At 37.5% G+C, this 16,130-nt stretch overlaps 1 protein-coding gene across 2 annotated transcripts in view; it reads right to left on the reverse strand.

Annotated features, from left to right (window-relative positions):
* LOC139125817 (uncharacterized) overlaps positions 1-16,130 on the reverse strand; it is a 45,277-nt gene that overhangs the window by 3,463 nt on the left and 25,684 nt on the right. For both annotated transcript variants that reach the window (XR_011550362.1, XM_070691918.1), the window contains exons 2-5: positions 4,344-5,605; positions 3,963-4,058; positions 3,092-3,468; positions 647-1,015 (exon numbers count right to left, since the gene is read on the reverse strand). Coding sequence is in view for 1 of the 2 variants with exons in the window: in XM_070691918.1 (XP_070548019.1) it covers positions 647-1,015; positions 3,092-3,413 (691 nt within the window). In the remaining variant the exon portion in view is untranslated. The remainder of the gene's footprint in view (positions 1-646; positions 1,016-3,091; positions 3,469-3,962; positions 4,059-4,343; positions 5,606-16,130) is intronic.

A 16,130-nucleotide genomic window follows, 5' to 3' on the forward strand; every position in this document is an offset into this window, starting at 1 on the left:
TTAGTAAGAAATCTATGATATTAACGCAATTTGAAATTCGTTTTGGTTGCGTACTAAATTCTTCATGATCATAAGGGTACAGCACACAGAGAAGGAGTATCATAAATGTCTATTTGTGGACAGCTATTTAGTACGTAACAACAATTTATTGTTCGACAGTATATGATTCCGAGCAAGAACTGCAGCTATATATGTGCCACGGGCTGGCAAGATAAATGTGTCAGAAAACATCAAGATATTTTTAGATGCAACATATCAATGACCTACATATTAATTTTTGAACATGCTTGCAGTAGCCACCTTTCTCTTTCACTTCAAGAGGAAACAGACGTTAAGTAGAATTATAACCATTGATTTAAAAAAAATCATCGATGTAATATTGGTACATTCAATACAATTTTTTCAAAATACTGTTGTTCATTTTCTCGATCCAACCATTTTTTTATATTTGATGCAAACATTCTTCAAAAGAAAAGGCAAGTGCATGACAGCAGTTGTCACACAGCTGTCTGCGTTACAGTTTATCATCAGTGGGTGTTTATGTCAATATCTTTGCACTGATAACAAGGATTTTCATACCAATCCAAAAAAAAAAAGAATAACAGCGGATAAGTCAAATGCTTCGATTATATTGTATTACTCTCACCTGTTTGCACTCTTTTAATTTGATGAAGGACTTCCTTCAGTTCTTCAGGAATATTGGCATCATCGATAACAGATTCAACCATGAGCTTTAGTTTACGGTTCTTTGCCAGCTGCTTAGATCTCCACTGTTTAACGTTAATAATATCTTCCATTAAATCCCGTTCGTATTGTGTCTCTGTCCTCAAACGAATCATGGATCCTTTCCCAATATTTCTCAGCCTAGCCTTCTCCCTATTCTGTTCCTTACGAAATCCAACTTTAATCTTCTGGGAGGCAATGTCTTCTCTAGTATTTCTGACCATACGACTCAATACTGGAATACTTTGCATTTTCTCTGCGCTATTGCTACCCGGAGAATGGTATGCCTTACCTACAGAGTAGACATTCATATCGGTTTCAGTATTGTTTATACTTTGATTTTGCAAGGAAAATGTGCACGAAACAAAAGAACTCTTGTAAGATTACATTATTTTCACTCCTGTTTCATCGACTGTTTTTCAGATAGCGTTACGACACAGGAATGTAAGCCTTGGTCAGTTAAGAATTACAAAGTGCAACCATAATACTGCTTTCTTTACTCTGATACTTATAGAGGATTTTCTGGCGTAACACTTTCATGGAATCTGTAATATACATTGAATATGATATTATGCTGTTTCCTGGGTAGAAAGTCATATCTAACACTCGATTTCGTCTACTGTTCTGTAAGAGGCTGGTCAAGCAGTAATACAGTTTGCGAATTACTGTGTCACCGTATTCAAAGATGAAACATTGAGCAAGCATAAGTGGGTAAGAGAGCGTTCGGTTATTGAAGCCATGGACGGGCTAGCAATTTCTCCTTGTGTCTCCATAAAAACAATAGAATACCTTTGTCCAATAGAAAAACTGAAGATTCCCTTATGAAATTATGAAAATTTGATGAAGCCTTAAGGAAAATTTGATGACTCAAAGGCTTCATGCCACTACTCGAGGTCATTTTGAGATTTTGAGATTACAAAACGTTTGTTCTTTGCCTAAAAGGTAAAAGCCTGTATCTTCAAAAAAGTGACCTAGGGAGCCTTCATTATTTACGGCCTTGGGGGCCTGGAGTCGGAAGATTTCATCTGAAACTCCATTCTTTTCGATTAACCCTCTTACCAACCATCATGAATTTGAGTAACCCCCCCTCTGTAACTCAAAAGGTATGACTGACCCCCCCCTTAGAAAAGTTAATACTGATACACGTATTTGTAAAATTTACATAAATACAGAATAGTAAAGACCTTTCAAATCCTGATGTACCCTGCTAGATTATCATCGGTTATCTCATGACGGTTGAAAAAGGTGCAACCATCAAAATGAAATTCAAAGTCACAATAAAATACAGATATAAAAGCTCACGCTATAACCAGTATCCAACCACACAGTATATTTTTTAATATGGATGGGTATCATGACAGGGTGTTCGCTAGGCCATCTGACAGGGCAGAATTTGAAAGTACAGGAGGGGATAACATGAAGGAGACTGAGGAAGAAAGTGTCAGAGGGGGCTGCCCCTATCTTGAATGGAAAATTTTGAGAAATTGATGTGTGCAATGGTGCAGTCTCATGCGATCTGAGAGGTGTTTTTAATGGGTTTTTTTTACTAAGTAAAACTGTTAGAACGCCCCAAGGGGGAAGCAGGAGAGGAGGCTCCCTCTCTGGTATCGAAACTTTTGAGAAATTGGTGTGTGTAATGCTGCAATATCTGATAGGTATTTCAATTTATTTTGTACTCGGTAAAACTTTGAAAGTGACATTGAACACATATTTTAATTACATTTTTTGCAGGGTCGGTGTTAGAGTCACAATATTCAACAACTAAACAATACATTTCGTAAAAAAAACAGTTCGCAGTTTGCCAGAGATTGAAGAAAAGAGACTTTGCAGGAATGGGAAATCTATGACCTTCTTGTGTCATATCTCCAACTGTCAGCTTCTAATGAAAAGCCTGAATATGGTATGGTTATTTTTCAAAATGGTTATTGAGCTGAAGTCAATTAAAATATATGTTTCTGTGATAATAAAGGATGAATTCACAAAAGTTCAGTTTTGTCCTGGATCCTGTAAAAAGTTTGAGGAATTGATGTGTGCAATGGTGTGGTATGTGCATTCTGAGAGGTGTTTTCAATTTGTCTTTAAGAGTAAAATTGTTAGAACAACCTAAGGGGGAGAGCACGGAAGGGGGTGTCTCCCCTCTCGCATCGGATTTTTTAGAAATTGATGTGTGCAAATGATACAATCTAAGAGGTGTTTCAATTTATTTCGCAAAAAATTGAGGAACTCCCCTTCTTCCTCTCACATTTTGAGCAACCCCTCTTAAAGTTTTCAATTTTATAGTGCCCCCCCTCACATTCCTCCGACTCCAGGCTGTAAATAATGACGGCTCCCTAAACAGACTAAAATGTATTTATTGAAGCTTACTGACCTATCAGCTCTTGCCTGCAGAGGTTGTACTCTTTGCATTGGATCACTGCTTCAAGAGACAGGAAGTACGCATCAATCTCCACCAGAATTTCATTCGTTATCATAGTATTCATTGTGAGTGTGTCTAACCAACCACGTTGGTATGCATCCCATAAAGCATCTGCAGCTTCAAGGGATTTGCAGGTCATGAGAAATATTATACTTCCGTGACTGATTTCTGAACCCATCAGGTCTGGATGAAGATCCGTTATTATTGCCATGAGACGTTGAGACATACTTCTCGTGATGATGCTGTTGTAGAAGGCTTTTTCGATCCATTTCATGCGTTTACCTCCTTTGGAATACCATTTTTCACTCTCAGGAACACGCGGAGGGTACCTAGAGAATTTGAAATAAAATTGGCAAAACAGTCAGCAACTTACGTAACCAAGGATTCACACAATCCACAGGAAGGTCTCCACAAGAAAGCAAAATGGGTACCTTATGCCATAGGTGAAACGTCATTGAGTGTATTTGACTACTGAAAAAGTGTGTTATCTGAAAAAACTACAGAATAATCCCAATCATGGAGGTTTGAAATACATTTTCGTTGACAACTTTAAAGATTTGGTGTCTATGATTACGTTTCATAGCCATTTGGTCTATCAAACATCTTTGCAAGAGTAATAGAGTAAAAAAAGAAATAGTATGACAGTGATCTATTAACGGACATTCAAGTTTAAATAAATAACATATCATTAAGCTTTCGATGTTTTAGGTTTAAACTACTTCAACACAAATTAATTTTATTTACGAATACATTTTCCAGAAATTTGATTAAGCATTCTTAAAAAAAAAGACAATTTTGTAGTTTCTATGCTTTTCGTACATACCCTTCTTGCGTTCTGATGTTGCAGATGAATTATCCTGTATAAGACTTCCCTCAGCATCTGGAGTATTTGATTCATGATAAGGTATCAGTTGATGATCTGTGTAGTGTAGAACAGAAAAGCTAGAGAATACACAGTGTACAAACAATCTGTACTTGAACGGAACTCATAGTAATTTTCACTCATGGTATTTATCACTCACAAATATAAACACCTTAGGCCATATCTTTTATATAGCCTGTTGTTTCGAATCTTTCCCGATGAATAATGATATTCAATCCAAGTGTAAGCAAATCCAACAATTAGATCCTCTAAAGTGCCAAATCTCTCGCCTGACAAATATTAATGAATTGCCTGCATAAAGTGGTACAAACTGACACCTACCCGAGTTGGCTGGGTCTCTATAGAACTGTAAATAGGACATGCGTTCATCTTCTTTAACAACGTTTGTAAACATCTTTATCATGTCTTCATATATTTGTGTTGTTTTCGTACGTAAGGCGTCTCTGATTGATTGTGCATTTTCATATATTCCTCATAATGCTGGATACACGTGCGATCCTCTTCACCAAATCGTCATGTGTGGTATGCATATCAACCCCTATGTATCCTTCGTGTAACGGAAGGTACTCTTTAACGTGCATATAAGATGGAGAATTAATCGGGAGTATAATGGGTATACCAAGTGCCATTGCAGAGAGTGATAAGGTAATGCAGTTTCTTGATGAGGGAGAAACAATTACCAACTGAGAGGTTCTGATTTCGTGCGTCATTTGGTAAGATGGGATGGAAAATCTAGAAACCTTATTTTAAGGGCACCATTTGGCTTTAAGCGTTCCGCCACTTTTGATTCTTGCGCATTTGGTATGCCAATAATTTTCCATTTTAGCGTATCTTTATCCATAATATAAATAGATTCTGCTACCTTATAATAGCTTTTACGATCACACTTTCCGCTGCTCAACTTCTCAAGCTCATGTTCTTCGACAAAAGTCAGAACTGTAAAGGTAATTTTTGGATTAACAGTGGGATCAGGTGATTCGAAGAGTGCCTGTGTTGGAATTGGCAGCAAGCGGAAATGTCTAATTACCGGTTTCTTGTACTGATATTCCACTTTGAATTCTTCAAATAAATGACTCCCCACAGAGAATACTGCACTAGCATAGTCCAGTTCTCTTGAAAGCAGACTTCCTAGGGTATCAAATAATGATTTGTCGTACCCAAGGACATTGTGTGGTGTGTCCGGTGAATATGAATTCACAAGGTAGTAAGCTGCGTTTTTGAAAAGGGATTGACACATCTGATAGGCAGGATCTGAAGTTACCAATCGAAATCCAAAAACCATATGTACATTTTCAATATCCAGCAATGTAGGATAGTATTCCGTTGGAGAATACAGCCAGTGGATACCCGGTTGAGTTAAATGTTGCAAGGGTTGTTTTGGTTCAGGACATATCAGTTTGACACCTAATCGTTGAGCATCCTCTTGATTTTCATTTGTTAAAGTCAAAACAGTGCAATACACCGTAACATCGAATGTACGCAGAAGAGAAGCGAGAAGACGCACAGCAGTTGGCATGGCTCCACTTACAGACCATCCATAACTTTTACTCACGATCAGCGCAACTGGTCGACCACCACCATTTCTGTGAGGGAAAAATATTTATTGCCTATGAATATGATTATGACATGCCATTATGTTATGATTACTGCTCCTTTTCCTTTTGACAAGGGAGAAATAATTATGACCAACTTCGATTAGAATTTCCCTAGGTCAAGGGAAACGAAACAGGAAAAATTGAAAGTTGTCATACTAGTAGAATGAATGGTTTGACATATTCAGCAAAACAGCTGATGTAGCTCGACTGTGCGATCATGAGGACACCAATGAAGAAGATTGAAGCAAGCCTACTTTCCAAGGCAGGTGACCAACTGTCCTCCTTACTTCGGGCAAATGGTCACTACGCTCGGGCACATAGTCCCATGTTTGGCTACAATATATTGTCGTCTTTACATCGAGATTATTTAGAGTTTGCATAAAATTTGCCAAGAGGTTTTACCAAATATATGTAAATTACAATAAGCAATGTGATTGGACGAAGCCGGTTTTAAAAATTTACAAGCTAAATCTCTTATCTTTTTGGTGAGGTATTTTGGACACGTTTGACTGAATAAGTGAAATTTAAATATTGCAAAACATTGAATTCATACTGTATTTCAATATCATCTAAACAAGTTGATGTAAGATCCTCTCCTGGGGGGTTACTCCCATAGAAAGGTGAACGTGTATGTGCCGCCCGAATGGGTCACTTTTTCGCGGAATCCCTAAATATGGGTCGACTTTTCATTGGAAAAATCCCTAAACATGGGTCAGAAACACAACGAATGTCCCTACATTTTTTACATTGATTAGAATAACGTATAACATCCTCAAGACCCATCCCTCGGGCCGGCCGCGCCAACCGCGATGCGCGTATGCGGTGATGTGGCGACGCGACTCTCGAGAACCTTCTCTGCAGTGACGTGACCCAGGTTGACCCCACTAAAAGACTGTTACTTAGCAACCAATGTCGTCAGTTCCTGTGCGTCTGATCCTTGGAAGTCATCTGCAATGGCGGCTTTTGGTGTTTAAGGTGTCGCGGGAGGTGCTGCTAGTGGCATTCACATATTTGAGGTTAGAATTCCAGTTTTTTTTCAGAAAATCCCCATAGTTTTAGTTATAATAAACCCCCAGAAATAAACCTCGATCTTTTATTCAAATATTACAAAACAGTACGAAGCTGTGAATGATATCGGAATTTGATTTATTCATATGTTGTCGTCTGCATGGCTTTCTTGGCATGGCTTCCCGTCACACATAGCCGGAAAGGTGAAATGTGCTGTGCCAAGCGAGCTCAGAGGATATACTGTGCAGTTATTGTGATTTTGCATATTCTCAATATGGATTGAGGCTACACAGTAAAAATCCACTTGTTTTTTGATTACTGGTGGAAATGTGGGCTTATATAGCACAGTGGCAATAAAGACATTGCATGCATGATAATTAAGGGACTGGTCAGTTTTTTTGGCCTAGGGGGCGGGGAGCCGTTGGATTTCCGGGGGCACCCTGTTTTTGATTTGGTGATAGGGTCACCATGTTTTTGAAATGCCAAATAGGGGTCAGTGTGTTTTTGGATTTTGACACGGCCTCATAATTGCGTAAAATGCATCGCGTCAGCCACAAATTTCATCATTCAGTTGCATTTTTCGGCACGCCCTTCGGGCGCGTAACTTTAATAATCAGACATAATTTTCAGCACACCCAACTTAAATATATCAGACATACATATATCAGAGATATATCATATCTGTATGTTCAATATTTTCAGTGGGCTCTTTGAGCGCATTACTTAATTAATATATCAGACGTTTTTCAGCACGCCCTTCCAGCTCATGACTTAAATATATAAGACATATATATCAGAAATATCAGGCGCCTTCGGGCGCCGTACTTTAATAAATCAGAGATATATGTCAGAGATATCTTGATGTTTGCTAAGTGAAAGTGTACCATTATGAAATCTGCAGTTCATATGAAAAGCATGACAAATTCCTGATACTTTTCTGTTTTCGCTATGAGAATTCAGTATGAGAAAGCAACATGCATAAATATATCACAATATATATTTGATACAGTGACATATTTTAGAAATAGAAAAATGACAAGATATTTTTCGTTGTCATTGATGCAACTATATTTCTTTGTGTATAGGTTTTCTGTAAATAGATGCTTTTTTTATAACTACAATATCAGTTCACAAAAGGCAGTTTTTGTCATTATTAGCTGTGCTTTTATAGTTTCAATGTTAAAAGAAAAGGTCCTCTCAGACACTGCACACATCAGATTTGGCTAAAATAGCTCTCTATGGCTTCTCAGGAGATTTAATTGGATGGCTAGCAAGTCTTAGCATCTATCAAAGTTTTTGATTTACTTCTTTTTCCTCTTTGGTATTAATGATTGACATCCATTTCTGTACAACAGTTCAGGACATCTGATTAAGTATGTGTGAAATACATTCAATGCTCATTTAAAATACTGTATTCAAACTTAAAAATTGACACTTTGAAATTCCTATCTTACAACTGATATGTCAACAATTTCATTAAAACACAGAATGACTGTTGTCCTTAGAAGCCGGGTGCCGGGTAAATAAGCCGCCTGTTTTGCGTTTTTTCGGCTACTTTTAACGTAATTCGATTATTTTTATACACCTATTATTTCGGGATCGCACTGCTAGGTGTTAGACGGCACACGTACGATTAGCAGTTTCGCGACCCCTTTCCCCACTAGGAACTGCACAAACATAAAACAGTTTCTAAATACCCATTTGTGGCTTTTTGAGCCGATCTTTTACTTGTTAAATAGTGTGATGGGCTGATGGACAACTATGGTGTTGTCTTGATCGAGCAGCGTGATTGGTTTGGTTAGTGTGAAGATCATCTTAGGTCATTTTTAACGATGGCGCCAAAAAGAAATGTGACGTCGGCCACTGGCACCTTTCTGATTAAATATTTTTTCCAGAAGAAAGCCCGTTCAAAGGTATACTTGATTCCAACGATACATTTGGTTTATGTATGAAAAACTTCAATTTCGCTGAATTTGTGAGAGAAAAGCACCGAAAAGATGTAATTTTGATCGACGATTCGAAGTTCCCGAGACTGGCAAGCTAGTTTTCCGCCGCCGCGCTGGCTGCTAACGTCACTACGAGTATGATAATCTTCTCAACAAGTTATTCTCAGAGCAATACCGATGCATTTCCTAGATTTTTAAAAAATGAGGTCGAATTGAAATTTGTTTTAGAAACAACTGTTTATTTGAATGGGTATTTCATTTCCATTGATTATTTTTACATACTAGAATCCACGGTCACAGGCATATGTGTTGCCGATCGTTAATTACACAGTTGTGTTTCCGACCGTTTTACGCTGTTCTCTCTGACAGCCTCTGATACGCTATACGTGTCTGCGTGTATACGCACTGTTAAAGTTAAGGGTATATGTCATTTTTATATAATAAGGTTCATGTATAGAGTATGTTACTAAAGGACCACGTGAAAAGATCGATGTCGGATAAAAATCTGAATTCTTTGAAAAGTTTTTCATCCGACAAAAACAACATTCTGGTTTGATTTGGTTGAGAAATCTTAAAAAATGATGATGTAATTACGTATTTTGCCCCCTACACTGCCGTAATTGCAACTGGAAAACTTCTTTTTCTTCTAGTTGTCTGAAATAGTTTATATCGGTGCGTGTGTTTACATTACAGTGAATTCTATAACCGATTTTTTGAAAAGTAAATGCGTTTTTCATTAGAATACTGTCATTATTTTTAATTTTCCATCCTGATTGTGTGTTAAGTATAATTGGAATTATCACAGTAAAGAAATAATAGGAACATCTGATAAATATCATCATGAAGTTTGAAAGAATTATTATCCCACTTCCCTATTTGACGTGGTCCCTAAGTTAATTAACTCTTTTCTGATTGAATTGAATATCATTTTTTTAAATCATCATGAAAACAGTTGTATACGTCGGCCAGATGGTGAATACTTACTAGTATCAATTTCAAGTCCCAGTATTTGTAACTTTTAACAATTTTTTTCATATTTTTGATTAAAATGACATCCTCAGTATGTGAAAGTAGACCATAATTAATACTGAATCGCATGGTTTGTATGCCCAGCCCGCCTCACAAACGGGTACGAATAACAGTAAAAGGAGTGAAAAATGACTTCTTGTCCGGACCAGAAGTCGCTTTGTTGACACACGAAACGAAACGTAATCACACTAACGCGCATGCTCAACCACATCTACGCAAGTTTTACTAAATGGCGTCCATAGAAACCTACGTTCTTCGAAAAAGTGTGGTCTACCGAAATTGGAGACTCAGCTAAAAACGCGCGAAAGTTGGGCGAATTACCGGAAAGATATATATATGTAAGTGTTTACAGATTGTTCCGACTATAATGAGCCGTGCAAACAAATGTCACGAACAGCTAAACTAACAATAGTCGGCTGCATTTATGAAAAAAAAAGACCTTACCCCAAAAAAATTGCTACAAAAGGTTTCTCAACGGATTTTGATAGAGTCAAATGTGCTTAATAACATAGTAAAAGTCTACCAAAATCTGACCACCGGAAACGCGTCATTTTCAAGATGGCGTCCAAGATGGCCGCCATATACTTAAAATGGCCATAACTATACCAAAAAAAATTTGCTACAAAGGTTTCTCAACGGTTTTTGATAGAGTCAAATGTGCTTAATAAAATAGTAAAAGTCTACCAAAATCTGACCACCGGAAACGCGTCATTTTCAAGATGGCGTCCAAGATGGCCGCCATATACTTAAAATGGCCATAACTACTTAAATATTAAACCTAGACTAGTGATGTCTGTGTCTACCACCATGTTTTAGTGGTTTAGGAATCCAACTATCATATCTAGATTATAGGCAAGTGGTCATAAGTCCCATAATTTGCATATTTGTACATGTATTAAAAATAATCACTGTCACATTCTTCGTCCAGAACATGTTGCTCATGTGGATTTTCACAATTTCCGAGGTTAGGTAGTAAAGGGAAAGCAACTCCACACATCGTTCATATTTGGGTTGTTTGCGTTTTGTGTATGAAATTGTGTATAATATAAGTGTATGTCATGTTTGGCTGTTTTAAGAAAAGTGTTGCTTAGCCATGGTGAGACGTATCCGTAATCTACGTGTCTTGATGTTACTCCACACTGGAGTGGAGAGACAAGTGTGACACTGCGATCCGTTGGCGCTGCATTTCGAAAACAGAGTTTTCTTCATCAGTCGCTTGAGATTCATTCTTGATTGGTGAGACGTGTTGAATGGTTGATTGTTTTTATTTGGTAGTATATTGTTCCACTTACATTTGGTGTTCAAGTAGGGAAGCTAGAATGTCTACTGGTTGGTCTTGTTGTGTTTGTGTAGGTTCGTGTGAACCTGAGTTCGAGCTGTCGTCGCTTTTGTGAAGTCTGGCACTTATAAGTGTATTGCCTATATTTCTGTTGCTTCTATATGCGATTATTGGTTGATTTTGGAACAGTTTTTATTTAGTGTTTCGTCTTTTTCAAGTTCATTTCAGTTTTCTGTCAAGGCTTGCTTGATTTTGTCATTTCGATGTTACGGGCTATATGTTGTTATGAAGACTACTGTACAAAATACATGATAGCTCTGCTAAAAATAATCTTTAAAAACAACACATTTGAATTAAACGATGAATTCTACCGGCAAATATGGGATGCTCTATGGGGTCTCCCTAGTCGCTGGAAATAGCAGATATTACATTTCACGAGACAGAAATGAGAATAATACAGAAACACAAACAACAAATGCCGACCTGGCTGAGGTTCAGGGACGATGTTTTCGTGATTTTCATCGGAACACAACACGAACTCAATGAATTCATATCAAACATCAACAAAATGCATCCTATTTTCAAATTTTCGTTTGAAAGCTCCTCTCAAGAAATCACATATTTAGACCTGACTATCTACAAAGGTCGTCGATATAACAAAAAGAATATTCCCAACACCAAGACACACTAAAACCAACAGATACATTCCAGTTCTTACAAAGAAACTCATGCCATCCAGCAGCAACATTCAAAGGTCTGATCAAAGGTGAAACATTATGATACATCAGAACATGCAACAACGAAACCGATTTTACAGAGAAAGTCACACAATTTAGTGAAAAATTACAAGACCGACAATATAAAAATACCGCAATTATACAGTGTCCATCACATTTGATCTGAATTGGTACATACCAGTATGGGTACCAAAGATCAACAATAAATGTTGTTTCTATCAGTGCAGGAAAATTCCAAGTTGATGTTATGACAATGATTTCTGCACAGTACAGCCAGAAAAAACAACAAGAAATATATAAACCAGAAAAACAAGAATGACAAAAGTAAATAACGTCTGAAACTTTAGGTACTGGAGGTCAACTTTAGCAACATGCATAGCAAAAAACAGCTAGTCCCTCTTAGTTTGAGCAGGTCTGTTAATATGTAACAGTTCAAAAACAATGACAGGAAATGACTCAAGGTCAGTGGAGTAGCCTGTTTCAGTCACTGGCATGCCACCACTCCTACATATTGCAGGATTTCCTTTTTCTTACCTCATTTGCACATTTTGACGTCCATTGAAGAACGTCACGTCTCAGCCCCTGCATCTACCCTGTACACCAAATACTGAGATGATAGCTTTGGCGGTAAGGGAGCTTTTGCGTGTGACGGACATACATCCGCACTAACATACCCACATACATACATAGAGACACACAGACGCCACCGACTCACCATAAAAGCTGTTTTTGTTATTTATGTACATACCAAATATGAGCTAAAAATGAAATAGAACGCATTATCAGAGAAACAGATCATAAAAGCAGAAAAAAACAGCTTGAACAACAAAAAAGAAAGAAAGAACGCCACCAACAATACAGTAGTCTTCATAACAACATATAGCCCGTAACATCGAAATGACAAAAATCAAGCAAGCCTTGACAGAAAACTGAAATGAACTTGAAAAAGACGAAACACTAAATAAAAAATACCGTCAATGACGCTGTACCTTCTCTAATGTGTGGCCAGGTCAGGTAATTGGTTGTTGGCATGGAGTTGTTGGTAAATAGTTGATGATGTAGGGGCATGAGGTGGGATATGGACCCAAAGAACCCAAAAGATGATTAAATACATCAATCAAAAAAATTCTAAGCTACAGTATAAACTGCCTAAAGATAGTTCAAAGTGTAAAAAGTTAAACAATTCAGAAATAAGAATTAACAGTCCAAAATAGTAATGACGCACTTCCTTACTGACCTGAGTGCATGTGAAATACACAACCTGGCATCTGTAAATTAAATGTATACCAAGTGATCATTTCCAGTCACTTTTAACTGTTTTTAATGGATTTTCCAAAGAGTCCTGTGGAAATGATGAAAAACGCTTATCTGGTCTTGTGTTTGTATAACCTCATGGCTGATAATTGTCATAGTATTGAAAAAAAATTGAAAGTGAAGAAATTACTGTTTTTAATAGGCATATTTTCCTTGAAATACATGACCGTGTAAAGAATATATGCTAAAAGTGTTTAAGAGTAAATTTCTTTTCAAAAATAATTTAATTTGTGACCAAAGGATTTTTATTCTTTGAGTTTACAAATTCAAACATTGCAATTTGTTCAATCATCTTGTGCAGTGCAAATTTATAGAATGACTGAAAAACAAAAAAAATTGGCAGAATTACAGTCTTTGTGATGTAAAATTATGGGTTGACATCACGATAACTGTTAATCTGTTTGAAGTACTAATATACTATAAGAAAAATTCATGCAGAAACGGTAAAATATATTGTCAGCAATGTAGTGTTAATTTTGACTTTACATCAAAATATGCCTTTGCTGGATACCAAATATATAGAGCGAAATATCAGCCATGTTCAGCAAAATCCACACAACAGCATTGATCCTTTTCTAATTTGGTTTGATTTGCTTATATGACAGTCAGTACAATACGGAACTTGAACACAACACAGTGAATAAGTATGCTGTAAATGAAATGGTGTGGCTGCATCCACATGCAGCAATAGGAGAGCCTTTGTCCCATCCCTGAAAAAATAGTTTGGTCTTATATTTATAATGTTAATAATTTCTGTATTTGTTAAAATGTGCGCATCTCAAAAACTTTTGATCATAAACATTTTCATTGTTTTTTATAGCTGACCAATCAGTTAACCTGTTTATTTTGAATATTTGCGCATTTTTCCTCAGTATTTGACATTTTCTGAATACCTTCTTATTCAGTTTGTCATTTTCTAAAAGTTTAAATGCTCCATTGTGTGGTCAAGCTTTCCACAAGCATCCAATGTGGTACTTCATATAGGAGGGTCTGCCTCTAGAGGGCGGGCATCATGAACACTCCTGTGTTTGTTGGTTAATTCCTCCACGTAAACTTCTGATTGTACTGTAAACATTGAACATGGCCGACGTCCGATTTTCCTGTCTAAAACTTTCACTCATTTCGTTCATATGACTCTGAAACTCCAGGAAACGATTGGGAAGAAAGGGTTATCTTGAAATATTGAGGTACTCGCCGATATTTTGCAAAATTAAATGAGAAAAAATGCAAGGAAAATGCCGACAGGCTTACACAATGACAGTTTTCAGACTCGGAGGCATATGATCATCTCTGCAGATTATGCAACAGGCCCAGATCACGTGAGGCCATGAGGGGATATCCACGCAACTCAGTACCAAACACTAGCGCTCACAGAGTGAGCAAACACAAAGTGAGTACCCCTAACGTCAGCTCAGTAGTCTGTAATAGATTGTGGTCAACTAAGAAACCTTGGAGAAAGGCTTAACACTGTGGCTATGCCGCTAAGTCCCTTTTGATTTTTGTCATAGCTCAAAATCGTTCTCCCACACCTCAACCTGAGCCATGAACACCCCCACCAGTTTATGATATGACCCATCACAATGGCATGACGTCAACGGATCTTGACAGACGGAAGTCTTGACAGACGGAAGTTCTTGACAGCAGCATATTGGTTTTCAACTCTAATACCTTCTCTGTCTATAAATAGACACGAGAAGGTAAAAACTGTTCCAAAATCAACCAATAATCGCATATAGAAGGAACAGAAATATAGGCAATACACTTATAAGTGCCAGACTTCACAAAAGCGACGACAGCTCGAACTCAGGTTCACACGAACCTACACAAACACAACAAGACCAACCAGTAGACATTCTAGCTTCCCTACTTGAACACCAAATGTAAGTGGAACAATATACTACCAAATAAAAACAATCAACCATTCAACACGTCTCACCAATCAAGAATGAATTTCAAGCGACTGATGAAGAAAACTCTGTTTTCGAAATGCAGCGCCAACGGATCGCAGTGTCACACTTGTCTCTCCACTCCAGTGTGGAGTAACATCAAGACACGTAGATTACGGATACGTCTCACCATGGCTAAGCAACACTTTTCTTAAAACAGCCAAACATGACATACACTTATATTATACACAATTTCATACACAAAACGCAAACACCCAAAATATGAACGATGTGTGGAGTTGCTCTCCCTTTACTACCTAACCTCGGAAATTGTGAAATCCACATGAGCAACATGTTCCGGATGAAGAATGTGACAGCGATTATTTTTAATACATGTACAAATATGCAAATTATGGGACTTATGACCACTTGCCTATAATCTAGATATGATAGTTGGATTCCTAAACCACTAAAACATGGTGGTAGACACAGACATCACTAGTCTAGGTTTAATATTTAAGTAGTTATGGCCATTTTAAGTATATGGCGGCCATCTTGGACGCCATCTTGAAAATGACGCGTTTCCGGTGGTCAGATTTTGGTAGACTTTTACTATGTTATTAAGCACATTTGACTCTATCAAAAACCGTTGAGAAACCTTTTGTAGCAATTTTTTTTGGTATAGTTATGGCCATTTTAAGTATATGGCGGCCATCTTGGACGCCATCTTGAAAATGACGCGTTTCCGGTGGTCAGATTTTGGTAGACTTTTACTATGTTATTAAGCACATTTGACTCTATCAAAAACCGTTGAGAAACCTTTTGTAGCAATTTTTTTTTGGTATAGTTATGGCCATTTTAAGTATATGGCGGCCATCTTGGACGCCATCTTGAAAATGACGCGTTTCCGGTGGTCAGATTTTGGTAGACTTTTAATATGTTATTAAGCACATTTGACTCTATCAAAAACCGTTGAGAAACCTTTTGTAGCAATTTTTTTAGGGTCAAACCATATTTTCAGCCGACTAGACAAAGAAATAACATTTTGAGTACCCCTTATAGCTTTCAATTTTTGAATGACCCCCGGCTCGAAAATACTGACGGTTCCCTTACTTGCTGCCAAACGCCATCGCGTTCACTGCATTCGTTGCTTCGATTTTGCAATCACGTTGCCGCTAAAGCAACAATCAGCTGAAATTTATTACTTCAAGTTACTCAATTTTGATAGTTATTTGCCTACACAAGTGAGCTAAGTGTATTCAGTGTCGTCTTGATTTTACATCGGTACCGGGAGCAGGGTGCGCATCGGTGCAC

Source organism: Ptychodera flava (assembly GCF_041260155.1).
Source record: "Ptychodera flava strain L36383 chromosome 3 unlocalized genomic scaffold, AS_Pfla_20210202 Scaffold_26__1_contigs__length_13983176_pilon, whole genome shotgun sequence".
NCBI classification, from domain to species: Eukaryota; Metazoa; Hemichordata; class Enteropneusta; family Ptychoderidae; genus Ptychodera; species Ptychodera flava.